The following is a 23013-nucleotide window of genomic DNA, read 5'->3' on the forward strand; positions in this document are numbered from 1 at the left end:
ACTCCCTCAGAGAAATTCACTTAAGCCCAAAGAATATTAAGGTGCTTCTCTCAGCATTCTAGAGGGCCCTGTGTCCAGCTGCCTTCTGTGCCACAGATTACCACCAAACCACTAACTTTATCACACAAGTATTAAAAAAATGGATTAGGGAAGCCTTGGTGGCTCAGTCGGTTAAACATCTGCCTTCAGCTCAGTCATGATCTCAGGATTCTGGAATTTTGAGTCCTGCATGGGGCTTCCTGCTCAACAGGGAGTCTGCTTTTCCCCCTCCCTCTGCCCCCCCACCCTGCCCCTGCTCATGCTCACTCAAGTAAATAAATAAAATCTTTTTTAAAAATAAATTGATACACTATGGTTTAAGGCCAGCTTTCAAAGGATAATTAAATTCTCTATTGTTGTTGTTAATCACGTATCTTTATTGTGTTCTTCAAGGGAATTTGGCAGAAATTTGATTTAACAACAAGGAAACATTTTTGGATATTTTATGTACACTTTTTGCTTGGAGAATAATGTAAAGGTACATTATGAAATTGATCACAACAAATTTTGTAAATCTTATGTGAACAGGTCTGTGTTCTAAGAATAGCCACTGGATTTTATTTTTTCTCCCTTTTAGCCACCTCCTCCTTTAGTGAAAGTGATTGAAGATTTGCCTAAGAGTAAACTGAATTCTGGTGACCTTAAAATGAAAGTAACATCAGGAAGAGTACAACGGCCAGCCAGATCAAGGGAAAACAGAATACAAACCAGAATACTAAAGAAAGACCTGACTGGTAGTTTTGAAAACAAAGAGGTAAGAATATATTATGACATTTTTGTCATGACTCTGCTATGGAGGAGATTTATGATACTTAAAGCCATCATCACTCTTCCCTCTCTTAGAACTTAAAGGAAAGGTAAGAAGATAAGAAAGTTGTAACTGAAATTACAACATGTTTTCTAAATTTTCAATATACAATTATATTAGTACATGTTTATGGTTTTTTAAAAAGTCAAACAGTATAGAATTGCACTGTCCAATACGCTAGCCACTAGCCACGTGGGGCTCATGAATACCTCAGATGTGCCTAGTCTGAAATGAGATGTGCTGTATGTGAGAAATGCTCATCAGATGTTGAAAACTTTGTATAAGCAGAAGAATGTAAAACATCTTGGGGCACATGGCTGGCTCAGTCAGAAATGTGTGACTCTTGCTCTTAGGATCTTGAGTTGGAGCCCTATGTTGGCTGTAGAGATTACTTAAAGTAAATAAACTTTGAAAAAAAGGAATATAAAATATGAATAATTTATGTTGATTATATGTTGAAATAATATTTTGATTACCTTGGGCTAAATGAAACGTATTACTAAACTTAATTTTACCTGCATCTTTTTATTTTCTTAACATAGTTCCTAGAAAACTTAAAATTACATGCATGAGTTGCGTTGTTAAACAATGCTACTATAGAATGTTAGGAAGGGAAAAAATAAAAGTGTATCTTTCTTCTTCCCTGTCCCCTAGCCCACTCTTCTTCGCACTCCCCAGATGTAATCATTGTTAATAGTTGTTGATACGCTTCAGAAGTCTTCCGTGCATATATAAATATATGTATATCTGCACGTGTTAACCTTTCTATTTTTTTTATTTTTTTATTTTTTTTTACCTTTCTATTTTTTTACATGAATCATAGTACTGTTCTATAACTTATATCACTTAACATATTAAATATCTATATTTATGCATATGGTGCTACAACATTTAAAAAATACTTGCATTGCATTGCCTTTGTGCATATACCTCCGCCTTAATTTACTGTGCTTAGCTGGCATTTAGATTATATCATCAATCTCCTGTTAATACAATCTGTGATGAAGTGGAAAGCCTTATATAATTATCTTTGAACATTTGCACAAATGTATTGGGAGAAGTAGAATTTTTAAATCAGAGTTTGGATAAAAATTTTGATAGTAGGGATCCCTGGGTGGCGCAGAGGTTTAGCGCCTGCCTTTGGCCCAGGGCGCCATCCTGGAGACCCGGGATCGAATCCCACGTCAGGCTCCTGGTGCATGGAGCCTGCTTCTCCCTCAGCCTATGTCTCTGCCTCTCTCTCTCTCTCTGTGTGTGTGACTATCATAAATAAATAAAATAAAATAAATTTAAAAAAATTTGATAGTAGAAGCCAAATGGTTCTAAGAAAGAATGTACTACTTTGCCTTTTTTGCCTTGTTTGGGATAATTTCTATATTGTATGTGTGTGAGAGAGAGAGAGTAAGAAGAGATTTATTCAAGAAAAACTTAGAAACAACCAAAATGTCTGATTGTAGGTAACCAGTCATAAATTATGATAGAGCTATATACTAGAAATCTAAGAATATTTAAGAGGAAAGGGAAATAATTACAGTATATTAAAAATAAAAAGCAAGCTACAAGTACTATATACTTGGATATCAGTTTGATTTGAAAAGACTATGAGTACCTACGTATTATTTTTGAAGAAAAACCAAGATGCTAATAAAATTACCTTTGCGGGACAGGCTTTCAGTTTTATTTTCTTCTTTATGTAAATTTTTTGTGTTTTCATAATTTTCTGCAAAGAACATATATTACTTTGGAATTGAAAGTAAATATAAATATTCATAAAGAAGTTGGTAATGTTTTCAAGGACTTTTAAAACTTTTTATTGACATTAAACCAATTGCACACAGAAAAGTACACTATACAGCTCAGTGATTTTTTTTTTTTTTTATAGACCGAACACACCTGTGTCACTAGCACACAAATCCAAAAATTGACCCTTAGAAGCACCCAGAAGGCCCTCTTCTGGTCCCTTCCAGACCCTTTCTTCCCAAGGATGACTCCTCTCCTGACTTGTAACACCATAGATGAGTTCTGTCTTTTTCTGTATTTATATAAATTGGATCATTCAGTTTGTAGTCTTGTATCTGGCTTCTTTCATTCAACATTATGTTTTATTTATGCTTGAGAAATCCATGTAGTTGTACATCATTCGCTCATAACTATATAAAATTCCATCATGTGAGTAAACCAGATTTTATCCATTCTGTAGTTGGTAGACATTTGGATGGTTTTCTACTTTTTTAAAAATTTTTCTGTTAGAAATAGTGCTGCTGTGCACATTGTAGTACATGTCTGTTGGTGAACGTTGGGCATATTTATGCTGGATAAAAACCTAGAAATGGAATTACCAGCCTGTTGGTAATGCTTATGTTCCGCTGTAGTATGCTGTCATTTTTCCCAAGAAGTTGGTTAAAATAACTTACATTCCCACCAAGAGGTATTTGAGAGCTCTAGTTGCTCCATATTCACACAAGCACTTGGCATTTTTCACATTAATTTTAATGACCTCTTTTTTTTTTTTTCCTCTGAGCATTTTAAAATTGTGAACCTCACATAATACGAATGTGTAAAGCGTGGTCTACCAGGGAAATTCATTAGAGACCCAGTGGCCAGAGTTTTCAGCGAAAGCTGGTTATATAGGCATCCTAGGTTAAGTACATCTCAAAATCCCGGACTCTACAAGGAGAGCAGGTATTCAGCATAAATCACAGTGTATGAACAATTTAGGCACAGTGAGCCACTCTTATCTGGGGACAGTGAGAAATTTCCTGAAATCCAGGTTTCTAGACACCAGACAAGGCCCAGCCTTGCAAATACACCTCTCTAAGGGTAGTGTTTTCAGACCTCCCATGTTAACACTTTCAGGACATACCCACATCCACATTAAGAAACTGAGTATTACTAGCAGCTTTGAAGCTCCCATGTGCCTTCTCCCAATCACATTTTTCTCCCTATCCTATAGATGTAACTGTTGTCTGCATTTTCATGTTAATTATGTCCTTTATAGTTTTATTACTTTTATGTGTAATCTTAAAATATTATTTTTTTAACTTACATTCAATTTAGTTAACATAGTATATTATTAGTTTCAGAGGTAGAATTTAATGGCATGTAACACCCAGTGCTCATTCCGTCGAGTGCCCTCCTTCATGCCTATCACCCAGTTACCCCATCTCCCCCTCCCACCTCCCCTCCAAAAATATCAGTTAGTTTTAAAAAGCTAAGTAGCAAGCACAAACCTAGCTGTGTAAAGGTTGGATAATATCATTCCTGTTAGTTGAATGTTCTGATGAGAAAATAAGCTGAATGATAGCTCTGAGACATGATCTGACTTCAGCTTTCCTGAGAATTTACAGGAGCCTTTTCTGGGAAAACTAAGGGCATGGTCACAATTGATTTCTGGGAAATAAGAGGCACCACCTTCAGGGCAGTGCTCTAGTGGGAGTCAAATTTGGAAATTCTTCAGAAATATGTCAGGGAGTGGGCTGCTTCTCAGCAATCCATAGCCAGCTCTAAGGAGTAGGTCAAAGTAGAATACTTGAACAGGGTGAAATCTTCACTATAATCCTGGCATCAGGACATGGGAAGGGAAGTAGGAACTTCATCTGTATATGGTCAAGATAAGAACAGATAAAACCCAGGCCAAACTCACCTGGGAATTTTATCTTCATTTACAGAGAGGTTCCAGGGGCACCTGGGTGGCTTGCTTGGTTGAGCATCTGACTGTTGGTTTTAGCCAGGAGTCATGATCTCAGGAGTCCTGCATTGGGCTCCATGCTCAGAGAGAAGTCTGCTTGAGATTTTCTCCCTCTTCCTCCGTCTCTGCTCCTCCATCCCCAATTTGCACCCTCTTTCTCACTGTCTCAAATAGTAAAATCTATAAATAAATAAGTAAGTAATGCTGGAAAAGCCATTGTGAGCTAGATTACCTTTTCTGTTTTGTGATGATGTCACTTATTGATGTTATTTTTTTTTAAGAATGAGTTGTCAGATGGATTAAACAAAAAGCGTTTGCAAATCTTATTAAAAGGCTATGGTGAATATCCAATGAAATACAGGTAAAATTTACATTCTTCCCTGTTAAATCAATTTTACACCCCTCTCCCAAACTTTTGGTTAAAATTATACCTTTATTCCAGAATGTTCATTTGGCGCTCTCTGCTACAACTGCCTGAAAACCATACTGCATTTAACAGCCTGGAAGATAAAGGTGTTCATGTGGCATTTCTCAACCTTCAGAAGAAATACCCCATCAAAAGCAGGAAACTACTCAGAGTGTTACAGAGGTATGTTCAGTATATTGCAGCAATATGTATATCTTCCTCAAGATATTAATTCATTATAAATGAGAAGATGGGAATTTTATAGTAGAGAAACTCAGCAGATACCACCTTAATATGTTGCACATCACTTTCTAGGTATTCTTACCAAAAATGTATAAACCCCACTCTAAGTCATGAGAAAACATTGAGGGACAATCTATAAAATAGCTATGTGATATTCCCCCAAAATGTCAACGTCCAAAAGATAAGAAACTGGGGAGTTCCCATGTTGGAAGAGCCTATGGGGACTTAGCAAATAAATATAGTGTTGAGTCCTAGTTTGGCAAAATGAAAAAAATGACACATAAAAAAATGGGGAAAAATGATAAAATCTGAATGAAGTCTGATTTAGTTAATAGCATAGTATTTGTTTTTGATGTTAATTTCTTAGTGTCCTAATTGTACCATATTTATGAAAGATGTTAACATTAGAATAACATTAGAATAATTTGAGTGAAAGGTATATAGGAACCTCTCTACTTTTTTTGGAAACCTAAAACTATTTCAAAATAAAAGTTTTTTTTTTAAAAAAGGAAATCTTAAAAGTATCAGAAGTAAATATAGGAGAATTACAGCCCTAGAGTAAGGCGGGCCTTTTAAAGCATGACGTGTCCAGAAGACATTGATATGAACACAAATCTCTATATGTAAAAAAATTCCCCAAAGACAAATGTAAAACTGAAAAGGTATATATAAAACATAAGACAAAAGGCTGGTTTCTATATGAAATATTCATGTAAAATGAGTGTGGAAAGGACCAACCAATAAAAAATGGAAAAAGAGGGGCTGCCTAGGTGGCTCAGTTGGTTGAGTTTCTGCCTTTGGCTCAGGTCATGATCTCAGGGTCAGGAATGAGCAGCCCCACATCCCGCTCCCTGCTCAGCAGGGAGTCTGCTTCTCCTTCTCCCACTCCCTCTGTGTGTGCACACGCTCTCTCTCTCTCTCTCTCTCTCTCTCAAATAAATAAATCTTTAAAAAAAATGGAAAAAGGATTGAATGTGTTGTTCACAGCTGAGGATATGGTTTTTAAACACGAAAAGATGTGTACCTCCCTTATAATAAATGCCAGTCAAAATTACATTGAAAAAATATGTATATATACACATTTAAAACCACATTGCCGTTGTTTTTCTGAGTTTCAATTGACCAAAATTTAAAAAAAAATAGTCCTGGAGGGGCACCTGGGTGGCTCAATGGTTGAGCATGTGCCTTTGACTCAGGACGTGACCCCAGAGTTCCGGGATCGAGTCCCTCAGTGGGCTCCCCACAGGGAGCCTGCTTCTCCCTCTGCCTATATCCCTGCCTCTCTCTCTGTGTTTCTCATGAATAAATAAATAAAATCTTTAAAAAAAGAAAATTGATAATAAAACATGTTGGCCACAATGAAAAAATCGGCATCCCTTTATTCTGCTAATGAGAATGTGAATAGACAGTATTTTTGCAAAGAATAATTTGGCACTGGCTATTGAAATTGGTGCACATGTTTTTTGACTCAGCAATTCCCTTCTAGGAATTTATCCAAATCTATATTCCCACATGTAAATGTAAATAAAACATTAAGCATGGCATTGTTTATAAAGGATTAGAAGCAACTGAAATGCCCAGTAAAGCCAAATTTAAGAAATTAAGGTATCTACACAAAACTGTCATGTGCCATCAAAGCTCCACATCTACTAGATTGAACTATTTCCAAGATACTATTAAGCAAAAAATACAAGGTGTGGAAACAATGTTTATATCAACCTTTGTGATTTTTTTAAGAAAAGGATCTAGGGCAGCCCGAGTGTCTCAGTGGTTTAGCACCGCCTTCAGCCCAGTGCATGATCCTGGTGACCCGGGATCAAGTCCTGCATAGGGCTCCCTGTGTGGAACTTGTTTCTCCCTCTGCCTCTGTCTCTGCCTCCCTCTCTCTGTGTGTCTCATGAGTAAATAAATAAAATCTTTAAAAAAAAAAAAAAAGATCTATACTTTTTAACAGTGGTTCTGGGGAAGTAAGCTAGATGACAAAGGTAGAGGGGAGAATCAAATATACCTTCTGTAGCAAATTTTTTTTATCATGCGAATGTTTTACTTGGTCAAGTTTTAATAATAAGCTTTTCTGGTCTTTATTTTCTTACATGATTCACAGAACCCTATCTGCGTTAGCTCACTGGTCTGCCATCTTCAGCGACACACCGTATCTTCCACTCTTGGCATTTCCATTTGTAAAATTATTCCAGAACAACCAACTCATCTGTTTTGAAGTTGTTGCTACCCTCATAAGTAAGTAAATAAGTATTAAATAATGAAACCAAGGGCAGATTTCTGTCTGTTTTTCTGATGTCTTTGTGACATTTAGCAATTCTGGTGTTAAACAATCAGATACAGAGCCTGAAATGGATGGTTTGGATATTTATACATAAACCTTTTTATTTACAGGAAAATCTGGATAGTTGCATTTTAGAAGATACTAATACAGGTTAGATTTTGTTAGTAAGAGGAAGCAGAGGCACCTGGATGGCTCAGTTGGTTAACCATATGACTTCATCTCAGGTCATGATCTCAGTCAGGGTCCTGGGATCCACTCCTGGGGCTCAGCATTCAGCGGGGAGTTCAAGTGTCCCTCTGCTGTGCCCCCCCAACCCCCAACTCCTGCGTGTACTCACTCTCTCAAATAAATAAAATCTTTAAAAAATAATAAGAAGCAGATTCTTTACTTACTGAAAGTCAGTTAATATTCCTAGGATTGTAATAAATATGTAAAGCATTTAGCACACAGTGCCTGCTGTGGCAGGTGCTAACTGCTGTCCTCATCCTCATCCTCCAGAGCAAACATTTAATTGAGAACTTTCCAGGTACCATTCTCCATGTTTTGCCTTTTTTAACTTATCTTACAACAGTCCTATGAAGTAGGCATTGTTATTGCCTTTTTATAACTGAGGAAACTGAGGCACACAGAGCTTAAGTTCCCAAGGGTCAGTTGGTGACAGAACAGAAATTTAAACCCAGGCTGACTGTAGCCTCTGCTCCCAACCATTGTGTTTACTGCTTGCTATCAGTACCATCTACTCTGAAAAGTGAGTCCTTTTTTCCTATTAGTATAATTGGGTCAGTTAAACAGTTAATAAACTAGATCCAATTATAGATTGATTTAACAAAAATAACAATTTCATATGTATTTTAAATTACTTTAAAAGATTGTCTTGTACAAAGGAGAAAAGCTCTTACCTATAACAGTAAAATTTTTAAAAGAAATAAAAAGATTCAAGTATACATATTGTATTATAATATATTTCTCTTTATGTTTTTTTGTTCATTTAATTACATTGTATTGCTTTGGTTAATTTTTACTGATCATTGGAGAAAATATAGAAAAACCTATAAAAGGAAAGTCACCAGTGTTCTTCCTCCCCATGGATAATCTTTGATAATATATTGATGAATTTCTTATAAGAGCATTTCCCCAAAACATTAAATATTCTTGAAAAATATAATTTATTCCCTGGGTAATGTAACATTTCATCATATAGATGTATTATAATTTAGTCCCCCAACTGGTAGACCTTTAGTTTTTTAAATAATTTTTCCATACATTTTAAGCAATATTTAAAATTTTTATAATTGAAAAAAAATTTATAATTATATTACTTTAATGTTATGTACATTTCTCTTTTTATAAACTTTATATTTTATTGACTGTAGGATTCATTTTTTTCCCCTCACAACTAAAATATTCTATAATGTAAATATACTAATTTAATCTGTTGTTGGACATTTAGGTTATTTCTAATTTTTACCTCAAGAAACAATGTTATAACTATCTTTACATAGAAATGATTATGATTCTTTTCTCTTGGTCAAATTCCTGGAATTGGTATTATTAGGTCAAAAAAATAAGAATATTCTAATTGATTCCTCAAAAGGGTTATACTAGTTTACCCTGGCAATAAAACTTTGTGTTTTAAAAGGAAAGAAGCAAGTCAACAACAAAAAGACAAATAATCCCATTTTTATATGGGCAAAGACCAAAAGACTTTTCTCCATAGGAGATATCTAAGTGGCAAATGAGTACATGAGAAGATGCTCTGGATCATTAGTTATTAGGGAAATGCAAATTAAAAAACCACACTGAGATGCTACTTATACCTACTAGGATGGCTATAATTTCAAAATTGGGGGAAAAAACAGGGATTGGCAAGAATGTGGAAAAATTAGAACCTTCATATATCGCTGGAAATGTAAAATGATGGTCACTGTAGAAAATTGGCAGTTCCTCAAAAAGTTAAACATAAAATACCATATAACCCAGCAATTGCACTCTTTATTTCCAGTAAAATCTTGTTAAATCGTTGGAGCATGATTATGTGCTGAGGAATTGATTTTCCTTCTAAACCTGAAATCTAAATCTAGAATATCCATCATGGTCAGCATGAGTAGCTGTGAATTTTCATCAAGGGTCTCAAACTAGTTTTAGCTAATAAACATTTACTAAATGTTAGCTCCAACTAAATGTTAGCACTGCTTGCGATATTACCATTGTTCTGACCATTCAGGTTCACAGTCTAGTTGGGACCTAGTAGAAAGTCTGAAGGAATATAATCACTTTGGTATATGATTTGGAATGTGTTTATAGAAGTCATTTTAAGCACTGTTTTACAGTCTCTTTATGACCAAGAGGGAGTTAGTTCTTCAGGTGGAGTCGAAGATCTCCACACGGTGATTTCTCCTTATCCTGTTCTCATTCGGTTCTGTGTCTAGGTCCTCTACTTGTACTCCTGTTGTGGTGACTCCATGCCGAACAGAGGAAGTTACTGTGTAAAGCAGGGTTTCCCTTTTGCCTAATTGAAAGCAGTGTTCTGTTGATGATTAGGTATAAAAATCAGGGCCGTATCTGTGTGCAGTGTTTGACAATTCCTAGGATTAGCAGTGTCTGTCTGAGTCATGGTAAGTACTTAGCACATGTTGCTGAACTGGATTTTTTTCTTAGAGTTAACTCGAGCAGCAGTTAAAGAAGTCGAAATAATTTCCTTTAAAGCTTAGTTTTTGCAAGAGTTTAATTATACCTTAATTATTAACTCAAATTTACTTACTAATAAATAATTGACTTCTGGAATTAGTAGGCCCTTTATAACCGTATGTAATCCAAAATTCCACTGACGTAAACCTTCGTTAGCTAATATGTGAAAAGGGACCTTTATTGTCAAAGGATGGAACCACAATCCTTTTCCACTCAAGCATCCCTGATTAGGTATGAATTTGAGTGGATTTCAGGAGATTGGCATTTAATGTTCATCGGTTATTTTTTTTTAAGATTTTATTTATTTCAGAGGGAGAGGTAGTGACAAAGCTAGAGCGCAAATCGTGAGGAGAGAGAGAAGCAGGCTCCCCCACTGAGCAGGGAGCCCAGTGCGGGGCTCAATCCCAGGACCCTGAGATCATGACCTGAGCTGAAGGCAGACCCTTAACCGATGGAGCCACTCAGGCACCCCCCATTCGTCACATTTAACGAAGACTTAAGAAAGAAGTTTTTTTAGAAGGGTCATTCTGTTAACCAGGAGAAGTAGGAAGCAGAATGCCCTATGGTGAGCATCAGGAATACTAAGGGAAGTATCGTTTGTTTTGATTGACACTTTCTTATCACCTGCTCTCATTTGAAGAAATTGGCCAGTTCCATAAACCTAAAATACTATGTTAACATGATGGAACTTTAAAATCAATTGTTCTAGAACTTGAAGAGTTATCATGTGTTCTTTATTAATGAGCATATTGATGGCATAAAGAGTGGATACATTTAAGAATTAAATCTTTTGATAAATCAGAATGGTAAAGATAAATTTTCTATTTTTTTCTTCATAGTCAATTGGTGTCAACACTGGTTTGAATATTTTCCGAATCCTCCTATCAATATTCTCAGTATGATAGAAAATGTTTTGGCGTTTCATGACAAAGAACTACTGCAGCACTTCATAGATCACGATATAACTTCCCAGGTAAGAAGAATAAGGTTTTTTAGGATAACATGGCTTATTTGGGAAGCTAACATTGGTTCTGGTATAAGTAAGGCAGTATTTTCTTGAAAGAGGATAATAAAAGAATATACTACCTTTTGTATTTTTAACAGTATTCCATTCTTCTTCTTTAAACTGCTTTCCTGAAAGTCTGTAAAGAAAGGTCTGGAGTAAGGTGGTTCTTTTCCCAGTTGTTTTTAACATAATGACTCTAACTGCTCCATCAAATGTAAGAGAATATTGGCAATGACTTAATGACTTTTCCGTAGGAAACTAATAAATCTTTCCTTATTTATTTTAGCTGTATGCTTGGCCTCTTCTTGAAACCATTTTTTCAGAAGTACTAACAAGAGAGGAGTGGCTAAAATTATTTGATAATGTCTTTTCCAACCATCCTTCATTCCTCCTCATGACTGTTGTAGCCTACAACATATGCTCTAGAGCTCCTTTGCTCAACTGCAGTCTTAAAGATGATTTTGAGGTAAATATCCTTGTTCTTAAGTAATGGTTCTCAAGTTTCATTTATTTCAATTGAAAGATCCATTCATTTATTGAGTACCTGTTGCATGTCAGTTACCAGTGCTGGGTGGGTGGTAATGCAGTACCACATCCTTACTCTGACATAGTTGGTAGATAATCCAACAGGCAATTACAGCACACTATTTGTCTTACAGTCATAGCTTCAGAAAAGAAACATGGTAATATGGAAGTTCCATGCTTGTTGCCTATGTAAAGGATGTTTAACAGGTGGGTCGTTGTTCTGTGTGTGGTTTTTTAAGTGACCCATCCAGTCTGTGACAGTCTGGATGCTTATTACACATATGAAATGGTTACTATGAGAATTTTGAGACATAAGAGGAAAGTTACTTAGGAAAGCATGAGAGGAGGTTTTTTAAAGGAGAAGTTCTCGGAGCACCTGGGTAGCTCAGTTGGTTAAGCATCTGCCCTCGGCTCAGGTCATGATCTCAAGGGTCCTGGGATGGAGCCCTACATTGAGCTCCCTGCTCAGTGCGCCTTCCCCCCATCCATGTGTGCTCTCTCGCTATCTGTGTCTCCCTCTCAAATACATAAATAATAAAAGGAGAGGTTCTTTTGGTAGACAAGAGGAATTGGGCTTGCTTGTTATTTATTTTGTGGTTCCTAGCAGACTTTATTTTTTTTAAAGGGTTTAGTTTTTCTTTTTTTTTTAAAAAAAAAAAAAAGATATATTTATTTGAGAGAGAGAGAGAGAGCAGGTGAGGAGGGACAGAAGGGTGAGAGAACCTGAAGCAGACTCCCCACTGAGCTCAAAGCCCAACGAGGGGCTCAATCTCCCAACTCTTGACCTGAGCTGAAATCAAGAGCCAGACTAAGCTATTCAGGTGCCCCCTGTCAAACTTTATTTTTACTTAATGTTCACAAGATACATACATACATATATTTTTTAGAATTTGGACCTGCCAAATTAGCACCTGGGTAGCTCAGTGGTTGAGCATCTGCCTTTGACTCAGGGCGTGATCCTGGGGTCCTGGGATTAAGTCCCATGTTGGGCTCCCTGCAGGGAGTCTGCTTCTCCTTCTGCCTATGTCTCTTCTTCTCTCTCTCTGTATGTCTCTCATGAATAAGTAAATAAAATCTTAAAAAAAAAAATAATTTGGACCTGCCAGCAGAACAAGATAATGTGGAAACATTTCAAATATTTTGAGCGAATCAAGCTAATTTATTTTCATATTTATTTATTTTGGATTTTGCAGAGAAAAAAATCCAAGTGGAAGAGCTTGCTCCATTGTGGGTTGAAGTATTCTTCTAATATAAAGGAGGCCTTTGGTTTGAGTTAAAACTTAAAAAGTATTATTTCAGAAATTTGGTTTTGAAATTTTATTAGACTTTGAAAATATGAAATTGACTCAAAAACTTGGGTTAAGAAAATCTTCAGTGAATTTGCCAAGAAAGAGAGAGAGAAAGAAAATTCATACTTTAAACTCTTGTTTTAATTCTACCTCATAGTTGCTTTGTTATGTAAATCACAATTTAAACACAAAGTTCTCTTACAGTATTTTTTTCATCATCGGAATAACTTGGATATAAGTGTTGTAATTAAAGAAGTTTATCGTCTCATGGATACCACTCCCACTGACATTCATCCAGACAGCATGCTTCATGTTTTTGTGGCACTGACAAAAGGGCAGTATCCAGTATTTAACCAATATCCAAAGTTCATTGTGGACTATCAGACACAGGAGCGAGAAAGAATAAGAAATGATGAATTGGACTACCTGAGGGAGAGGTAATCATGGAATAGTTGTACTTTGTGGGATAGAAGCAAAATCTGTTATAAATATAGACAAAATTCTTATGAAAAACACATGTAAATTATTAAGTATTTGTGTAGAATCAGAGTTTGAAGGCTGGGAATATCTTTAAAGGTATTTAATTCTTGCATATAGAAGTAAAACAATCATATTAATCAGGTATATATTTCGTGTTTTGATTGTTCTTGGACTTAAATTACTCAGTTTTCTTTGTTTGCATTTTTTTCTTTGCATTTTTTGGTGAGTCTTACGTAGGGCATCCTTTCCAGTGCTTTCTTCTCCTTGAATGAGATAAACTTTAATTTTTGAAAGTAAAAGGCAGTTGTTCAGGGTCTCAAAGGGAAATAGCAATTTACCCTTTCGTGATCACAAATGTATATTGGAGGCTTGTTTGTGTCTGGATGTAATAAGAAGTATTCCCTACTTAAGGCAGATGGTTGAAGATATGCAAGCTGAAGTAGACCAGCAGAGAGTTGAAGATGAAGCTTGGTACCAAAAACAAGAACTCCTTCGTAAAGCTGAAGAAACCAGGAGAGAATTGCTCTTACAGGAGGAGGAGAAGATGGTACAGCAAAGGCAGAGGTATGTGTTACCGCTTTGAGAAAATCTGGACATGTGAGTTAGTCGAATAATTTTTATTTTCTTCTTTATTTTCTATATATATAGCATTACCCACCTGTGGCATTTCCATTAAGCAAAAATATAAGCTAATAAAAAGAAATCTGTATATACCACATTTCAAAAGACTGGCATATACTGAAACATAATTCTGAAACTATACTGCACTGCACTATAACTTTGCACTGATTATTCAGAAGTAATACAAGACCTAATGTACCTTGGAGGACGTTATTGGAAACATCATTATACAATAGGCAGAAATGCTCTGTAATACAGTGCTGGGTAAATCACCTTGAGGAAGGCATAATTTTTAAAATTGTGTCTTAAGCATACTGGCATGACTTGAAAATTGAAACATAAAATGATTATCTCTATGCATTTCATACTTTGGAGGACAGGGTGCTAGAAGTGCTAAATGCTTATTTGAACATATATTAATAAAGCAGAATGTTTAAATTGATTAAGATTATGGGATTCAATAGTAGGGACTCCTGGGTGGCTCAGTGGTTGAGCGTCTGCTTTTAGCTCAGGGTGTGATCCCGGGGTCCACGGATCAGATCGAGTCCCACATCGGGCTCCCTGCATGGAGCCTGCTTCTCCCTCTGCCTATGTCTCTGCCTGCCTCTCTCTCTCTCTCTCTCTCTCTCTCTCTCTCTCTCTCTCTCTGTTTCTCATGAATAAATAAAATCTTAAAAAAAAAAAAAAGCCTAATCGTTGGGAAACTCACTTCTGTAAGTGTTACTGATTTTTACTCTTGGTTGGGACTTTATGAAACCAGTTTCTAGTGTGGGTTAAAAACAATTACTGAACTGAGCATTAACCTTATACTAAAATTCTGGAAGAGTAAGCCTATGTAATCTTTGGTGACACTGGAGCAATTTTTGTTCTTCTTCAGATAAAGGGTATCGACTGTAGTGAGATGATCTGAATAGACCTGTTATAAGAACTTTTAAATCTGAAATGAATAACCAGTTGTGTGTAGACACATGTCATTTCCATGCATGCAGACATGGGCAGTGTTCACCCATGTGTGGTATACATACCACTATGCCACGGTAGCACCAGTCACACTGGGGCAGTGCACCCTAATACATGATGCCAGGCCTTTCATTGTTGGGACACATGCTTCCATTTAAATCTACATTGAGAAATGTGTTGATTTGTTCCTTTTGATGTATTTTGTATTTAAGACTAGCTTCTGTGAAGAGAGAGTTGAAAGTAAAGGAGATGCACTTACAAGATGCTACAAGAAGGCGCTTTCTGAAGCTGCAGCAAGATCAGCGTGAGATGGAATTAAGAAGGCTAGACGATGAACTCGAGAGAAAGGTATATGACCACTACTTTTGTGCTCACTCGGGATCACCCTTTACTCTCATTGAACTGTGACCCAAACACCCTCAAGATCAATGTTATTGCTAGAATTCACAAGGAATATTAAATAGCCTCTTTACTTTCACTTTTCCCTAGGCTCTTCTTATTCACTTTCATATTTCATTAATAATTAAAGATTTTAGAAATGCCAAGAAAATTAGTCGGTTTGACTGGCATCCTTGGCGACTACTTCTCGAAAAATAGAAGCATCGATTAACCATTAACTGTGAAGTAGGGGAAATACTCTTTTTTAGTATAAAAATTTGCACATAGCTAATACAAGAAAATTTCTGTCATAAAATGCATGGAGTCAAAACTTTCCCCACTCTTCTCTCCTTTCCTCCCCCAGAGATACACTGAAAAATGGCAATACAGCTTTTCCATTTTTCATGGTTGCCTAGCATTCCATTGTGACTGTATTAACGCTTGATTAATCCTTTGCTGTTAGACATTGAGGTGGTTCATAGTGCTTTGCTGTACAAAACGGTGCTAGGTTAGCATTCTCAGTACAAATCCTTCAGTACTTGCACTCATAGTTTTATTGAGTAAATTCCAAGGTATACCAAATTATTCTCCAGAAATGAACCTACCTATTTTAAGTGTATATATAAGAGTGCTTATACCCTAGTCAATTCAGAGTACATCAGTCTTAATATTTGCCAATCTGATGGGTGCAAATTGTATATTTTAATTTGCCTTTTTTTTTTCTTGCTAGTGAGGTTAAATATCTCCCAAGTTACTTACTATCTTCTGTTTGTAGAACTATAAATTTTATGTCCATATCATTTGTCCTTTTTTCTATCAGGTTTTTTTTTTTTATTTATTTATTTATTTATTTATTTATTTATTTATTTATTTATTTTTTTTTTTTTTATAAATTAATTTTTATTGGTGTTCAATTTACCAACATACAGAATAACACCCAGTGCTCATCCCGTCAAGTGTCCCCCTCAGTGCCCGTCACCCATTCACCCCCACCCCCCGCCCTCCTCCCCCTCTACCACCCCTAGTTCATTTCCCAGAGTTAGAAGTCTTTATGTCTGTCTCCCTTTCTGATATCTCTCACACATTTCTTCTCCCTTCCCTTATATTCCCTTTCACTATTATTCATATTCCCCAAATGAATGAGAACATACACTGTTTGTCCTTCTCCGGTTACTGTGGCCAAGTTCAAAAAGGGTGTTGCCTGAGTTCTCCTCTGGGATTTTGATGGAATCTTGTCTCACATTTAGATCTTTCATCTATTTTGAGTTTATCTTTGTGTATGGTGCAAGAGAGTGGTCCAGTTTCATTCTTCTGCATGTGGATGTCCAATTTTCCCAGCACCATTTATTGAAGAGACTGTCTTTCTTCCAGTGGATCGTCTTTCCTCCTTTATCGTATATTAGTTGACCATAAAGTTCAGGGTCCACTTCTGGGTTCTCTGTTCTGTTCCATTGATCTATGTGTCTGTTTTTGTGCCAGTACCACACTGTCTTGATGAACACAGCTTTGTAGTACAACCTGAAATCTGGCATTGTGATGCCCCCAGATACGGTTTTCTTTTTTAAAATTCCCCTGGCTGTTTGGGGTTTTTTCTGATTCCACACAAATCTTAAAATAATTTGTTCTAAGTCTCTGAAGAAAGTCCATGGTATTTTGATAGGGATTGCATTATACGTGTAAATTGCCCTGGGTAACATTGACATTTTCACAATATTAATTCTGCCAATCCATGAGCATGGAATATTTTTCCATCTCTTTGTGTCTTCCTCAATTTCTTTCAGAAGTGTTCTTTAGTTTTTAGGGTATATTTTGAGAACCATTTGAATGGTAAATGGTTCTCTAACCTTTTATTTTCAGGTTGTAGGTGTCCTTCTGTCTAAAATGAGTCTCTTGTAGACAGCAAATAGATGGGTTCTGCTTTTTTATCCAGTCTGAAACCCTGCGCCTTTTGATGGGGTCATTAAGCCCATTCACGTTCAGAGTTACTATTGACAGATATGAGTTTAGTGTCATCATGATATCTATTTAGTCCTTGTTTTTGTGGATTGTTCCACTGAACTTCTTCTTAAAGGGGAGTTTTAAGAGTCCCCCTTAAAATTTCTTGCAGAGCTGGTTTGGAGGTCACATATTCTTTCAGTTCCTGCCTGTCTTGGAAGCTCTTTATCTCTCCTTCCATTTTGAATGAGAGCCTTGCTGGATAAAGTATTCTTGGTTGCAGGTTCTTCTCATTTAGGACCCTGAATATATCCTGCCAGCCCTTTCTGGCCTGCCAGGTCTCTGTGGAGAGGTCTGCTGTTACCCTAATATTCCTCCCCATGAAAGTCAGGGACTTCTTGTCTCTTGCTGCTTTAAGGATCTTCTCTTTATCTTTGGAATTTGCAAGCTTCACTATTAGATGTCGAGGTGTTGAACGGTTTTTATTGATTTTAGGGGGGGATCTCTCTATTTCCTGGATCTGAATGCCAGTTTCCCTTCCCAGATTGGGAAAGTTTTCAGCTAGGATTTGTTCAAATACATATTCTGGCCCTCTGTCCCTTTCGGCGCCCTCGGGAATCCCAATTAAACGTAGGTTTTTCCTCCTTAGAGTGTCATTTATTTGCCTTAATCTGTCTTCATGGTTCTTTAATTGTTTATCTCTTTTTTCCTCAGTTTCCCTCCTTGCCATCAACTTGTCTTCTATGTCACTCACTCGTTCTTCCACCTCGTTAACCCTCGTCGTTAGGACTTCTAGTTTGGATTGCATCTCATTCAATTGATTTTTAATTTCTGCCTGATTGGATCTAAATTCTGCAGTCATGAAGTCTCGTGAGTCCTTAATGCTTTTTTCTAGAGCCACCAGTAGCTGTAGAATAGTGCTTCTGAATTGGCTTTCTGACATTGAAGTGTAATCCAGATTCTGTAACTCTGTGGGAGAGAGGGCTGTTTCTGATTCTTTCTTTTGAGGTGAGGTTTTCCTTCTAGTCATTTTTCTCAGTGCAGAGTGGCCAAAAACAAGTTGTATTGGAACACGGGGGAGTATCACTGGTCCGTCTAGCTGGTCTTCTGGGGGAGGGGCCTGCTGTGCTGATTCTCAGGTGTTAGCACTTGGGGGAGCTGCTCTGCCCCTGCCTGCTGCAGGGCTCAGCGGGGGTTGTTCACCCCGTGGGGCCCCAGGAGGATCAGCCGCAGTTGCTATGGCAACTCTGGAAGCCTGGATTCAGCCTCCGCAGGAACAACGGGGCTCGGGGCTCTCGGTTCTCCGTCTGCAGGGCCTGGAGGCTCCGGGGCGGGGCCGCTGATCTGCTCAGCTCGGGGCAGGAGCGTCCTCGCTGTCCTGGGCCTTCCCGGCCTCTGCCTGTCCCAGGGGGAGGCGGGATCCTGGGCTGTGTCCCGGCGCCCTGTGCTCCGGGGCCTGCGCTGGTGGATTCGCGCTCCCGCCCTGCAGCTCCCTCCCTGGAGCGGCTCCCGAGCCCTCCGAGCTGCTCCGGCTCCGGTCCGCTGTGCGGTCGCTGCAGCCCTTAGGGAGCTCGGAGCACTCTCCTGCGCTCGCAGGTGCCTGTTAGTGTCCCCGGGAGCCCGAGGGCATCCCCGCCCTCCTGGGTCCTGCTCCAGCTCCCTGCGAGCCCCTTTCCGCCCGCCCGGGAAGGTTGGTGCAGCTCCTGCTTCTCCGGGACGGGGCTTTCCTGTCCTGGGGACACTCGCCCCGGCCTCAGCCCGGCTCCTCGCGGGGCCCCTCCCCCTCGGAGGCCTTTTGTTCCTTTATTTCTTTTTCCCCGTCTTCCTACCTTGATAGAAGCGCGGACTCTTCTCACTGTAGCATTCCAGCTGGTCTCTCTTTACATCTCAGGCCGAATTCGTAGATATTCAGGATGATTTGAAGGTTATCTAGGTAATTTGGTGGGGACAGGTGATTTGGGGACCCTGCTCTTCCGCCATCTTGCCCCTCCCTCCCTATCAGGTTTTTTTCTTATCAATTTACATTGGCTGTTTGTGCCATTTGAGGCAGCAGGATCCAGTAGAGATATGATGTGAGCCACATAGACAATTTTGTTTTCTAATAGCCACATTAAAAAAAATAAGAAAATAAAAAAGAAACATGAAATTAATATTTAACACAGTAGATTTCCAAATTATTTTAATATGTAATTAGTACAAAGATATTATTAATGAGATATATTACTTTTTGTTTATACTAAATCTTGGAAATCTAATAGTTTATGCAGTATACCTCAATTTGGACTGGTCACTTTTTTTAAAGATTTATTTGGTTTAGAGAGAGTGAGTGGGGGGTAGGAGCAGAGGGAGAGAATCTCAAGCAGACTCCTTGCTGAGTTGTGGAGCCCCACATGGATTTCTGTCCCACGACCCATGAGATTATGACCTACGCCAAAATCACAAGTCAGCCACTTAACTGACTAAGCCACCCAGGCAACCCTGGTTTTAACTTTTTAAATGGTTAAAAGAACTCAAGAAACATAATTTCATGACATGGAAATTATGTGACTTTTTTTTTTTTTTTTTTTTTTATTCATGAGAGACACACAGAGAAAGAGAGAGGCAGGTACACAGGCAGAGAGAGAAGCAGACTTCATGCAGGGAACCTGACGTGGGACTCCATCCCGGGTCTCTAGGATCACGTCCTAGGCCGAAGGTAGCACTAAGCCGCCTAATAAGCCACCCAGTCTGCCCTTATGTGACATTTTTAAAAGCATGAAATTCCTATTTCAGTATCCATAAATAAAGTTTAATTGGAATAGTCACACCCATTTGTTGATGAACGAAGTCATTTGCCAACTGATGGTTTATTCAGTGTTAAATCCCCTTATATCTCCTCCATTGCTGTATCTGCTCCTAAGCCAGCACCACACTGAATGACAGCTTTGGAGTGTTTTCCTAACTAGTGGGCCTCATTCCCACTATGAGTTCACCTTTTCAGGATATTCTGCAGTATTCTCAAATGTGTATCATTTTATTTATTTATTTATTTATTTTAAATATTTTATTTATTTATTCATGAGACACAGAGAAAGAGAGAGAGAGAGAGAGAGGAAATACAGGCAGAGGGAGAAGCAGGTTCCATGGCAGGGAGCCCGACACGGGACTCTAGGATCACGCCCTGGACCAAAGGCAGTGCTAAACCGCTGAGCCACTGCAGCTGCCCAAATGTGTATCATTTTAAATGGAGTTTGAGAATCATACCACTTTTTCTTTCCAGATCTCTACCTCACCCCATCCTAGCAGCACTTTTATTAGGATTATTAGGATTGCATTGAGTTTATAGTCTCATTTAGGGAGTTTTAAACCTAGTTTTGGTCAAATACTAAGTATTTTTTCAGTCTTTGAAAGTATTTTTCCATTCATCTGTATTAGAAATCTATCATCTCTTCTATAGCATGAGATAATACCTTTGTTTTAATTAAAGCCAATGAATTTTAAATTGGGTTTTGAAAGCTATGTTTCTTTTTCATGATCTCAGTGAATAAATGAGGTTGATAATTCATTATTCTAGAAAAGCATATATTCTTCTCCAAAAGTAGTACAGGCTTAGAACAAACTCTAACCTCTTTATTCCAAACTCTTTGAGATAGTGAAGGCAATTTTTTGTCAAAGAATCCTGTAAAGTCCTTTCAGTTCATATGACCTGGCCTCTGCTTACCCTTCCAGCCTCCTATTCTTCATATCCCTATTCTGTTCATGAGCTCTGACCCTGCTAAACTGCCAGAGCTTTTCTGCTCCCCGTGCAGGCACCAGCAGGAAGACTGTTTAAGTCCACAGTGACACATTCAAGTGACTGCACATCCATTAGCAGTAAGCAGAGTTGATCTGTGGTTGCTCTGGCACTAAGCTATTTATATGTCTAAGCAAAAGAGCTTCTCTAATTGAAATTCCTAAAACACATTATTAACTATGCCAAACCTCTCTTCCACCTATTTAGAATTTTTACTATTCTTGTTTCATAAACTTGAGCATCCCCACTTTTGACCTCGTTGGCTTTCCCAGTAACCTTCCTAAGTTGAACTGGTCACCGGTCAGTGATTTATTTACTTCTCAGATGCATGTCCTTCTTGTATGTACCACCGTATTTTCATTTTTACTCTGTTTCTCCAATAATAGGTATTTGATCTCTTTACAATGTCTAATACTTACACATACAAATAGTAATGCAATTCTTAAATGTTTACTGAATAAACAAATGGAGTTTGATAACTGGTGTCATTGGTTTTATTTCTAAAACACATATCTCTCCTAAAAAATGGAGACTTTAAGCAGCCAAGTATTCATTTAAGACCTCTCCTAATATTTTCTAGCCACCTAAAGAGGCCCTTATTCAAATCCTCTCATGTATAAGTGTAAAAAGCTTCCACATAATCAAAATCTGAAGAAAGGTGGACTTTAAATTAGCTAAGTCCAAGCAGAGCACATTTAAAATTGGAGTTACTCTTTGCTAAACTGAATTTATAAAAGTACAGTCACTTACAGGCACCTAGGTGACTCTTGATTTCGGCTCAGGTCATGATCTCAGGGTCATGGGATCAAGCCCTGTGTCAGGCTCCATGCTCAGCAGGCAGTCTGCTTGAGGTTCTCTCCCTCTGCCCTTCCCCTCATCCCCAAAAATAAATAAATCTTAAAAAAAAAATTTTAAGTATAAGCATTTATTCAAAAAGAACATTAATGTTATATTTAATAAGATTAAACATTCTATACTTTTAACCACCGCAAATTTAAATTGCTCAAGTTTTTCTTACTCATAATATTGGCTGATATGGTGTGGTAAGAGCTGCCATCTGTTCTTGCAGTCTGGATAGATGAGCATATGGTAATTGTACTTTCCTTTTTAGAAAATTAAGCTTAACTTTAATTTAGACATTATTCCCAGATTCTGCAATGAATAGTAATAGACTATCAATTACTCTGGTATCAAAAACCCAATACTTTTTATTTTAAATACTTTTAGTGGGTTATTTGGATTATAAGATTACTAAAGCTGTTAAACAGAAATTATCTTGTCAGTTCTTTTTGGTGTTCACACTGTTGTTTGGCCATAGGTACAAATGAGAGATCGAGAAATTGCTACTACAGCCAAAGACTTAGAAATGAGACATCTGGAACTTGAATCACAAAAAAGACTTTATGAGAAGGTATAATTGTCTATTTCCACCATGGGAGAAGCAGGGTTTATATAAACTCTTTTAGATTGTATTTATTCATGATTTCATAATGCTCATTTTGTTTTTGTTTTTTTTTAAGCAGAATATAGTGTCATCCAGGATTGTAAGGTAGCCAGAATATCTGAATGTACAGTTTGTTGTAATGCTTTAACTCATGTTTCTCTTAGCGACTTGGTCTAGTGTCTGACGTACCAGATGTAAGCCCCAGATTTTGCCTTAGGACCTTCCACCAACTTACTAAGTTTTCCCCCATCTATGTGATAGTGACTACTAAATTAACCTAGTACTTCACAAGGATCTTTATAAGTAAAGTAAATCAGACAAGAGCTTGTAAAGTACTTTTAATTTGAATTCTCTGGAATTAGATTATCAAGTATCTACTTAGAATATATAATTGAGTTTCCAAGACAGTGGAAAAAAGAGTTTTGTTAATATAAATATTTATTATTT

The 23013-nt window shown here is 37.5% G+C and overlaps 1 protein-coding gene across 3 annotated transcripts in view; it reads left to right on the top strand.

Moving 5' to 3' along the window:
• TBC1D31 (TBC1 domain family member 31) overlaps positions 1-23013 on the top strand; it is a 72706-nt gene that overhangs the window by 32307 nt on the left and 17386 nt on the right. Inside the window, exons 8-17 of one of the 3 annotated variants that reach the window (XM_055314309.1) lie at positions 617-793; positions 4817-4896; positions 4978-5124; positions 7289-7422; positions 10996-11129; positions 11449-11628; positions 13181-13413; positions 13868-14020; positions 15250-15385; positions 22441-22533. In XM_055314309.1, coding sequence (XP_055170284.1) covers positions 617-793; positions 4817-4896; positions 4978-5124; positions 7289-7422; positions 10996-11129; positions 11449-11628; positions 13181-13413; positions 13868-14020; positions 15250-15385; positions 22441-22533 — 1467 coding nt within the window. Of the gene's footprint in view, positions 1-616; positions 794-4816; positions 4897-4977; positions 5125-7288; positions 7423-10995; positions 11130-11448; positions 11629-13180; positions 13414-13867; positions 14021-15249; positions 15386-22440; positions 22534-23013 lie in introns of those variants that run through there. The other 2 variants (XM_055314310.1, XM_055314311.1) reach the window with 2 other exon arrangements.

The sequence above is a fragment of the Nyctereutes procyonoides genome, unplaced genomic scaffold (assembly GCF_905146905.1).
Source record: "Nyctereutes procyonoides isolate TBG_1078 unplaced genomic scaffold, NYPRO_anot_genome, whole genome shotgun sequence".
Lineage (NCBI taxonomy): Eukaryota > Metazoa > Chordata > Mammalia > Carnivora > Canidae > Nyctereutes > Nyctereutes procyonoides.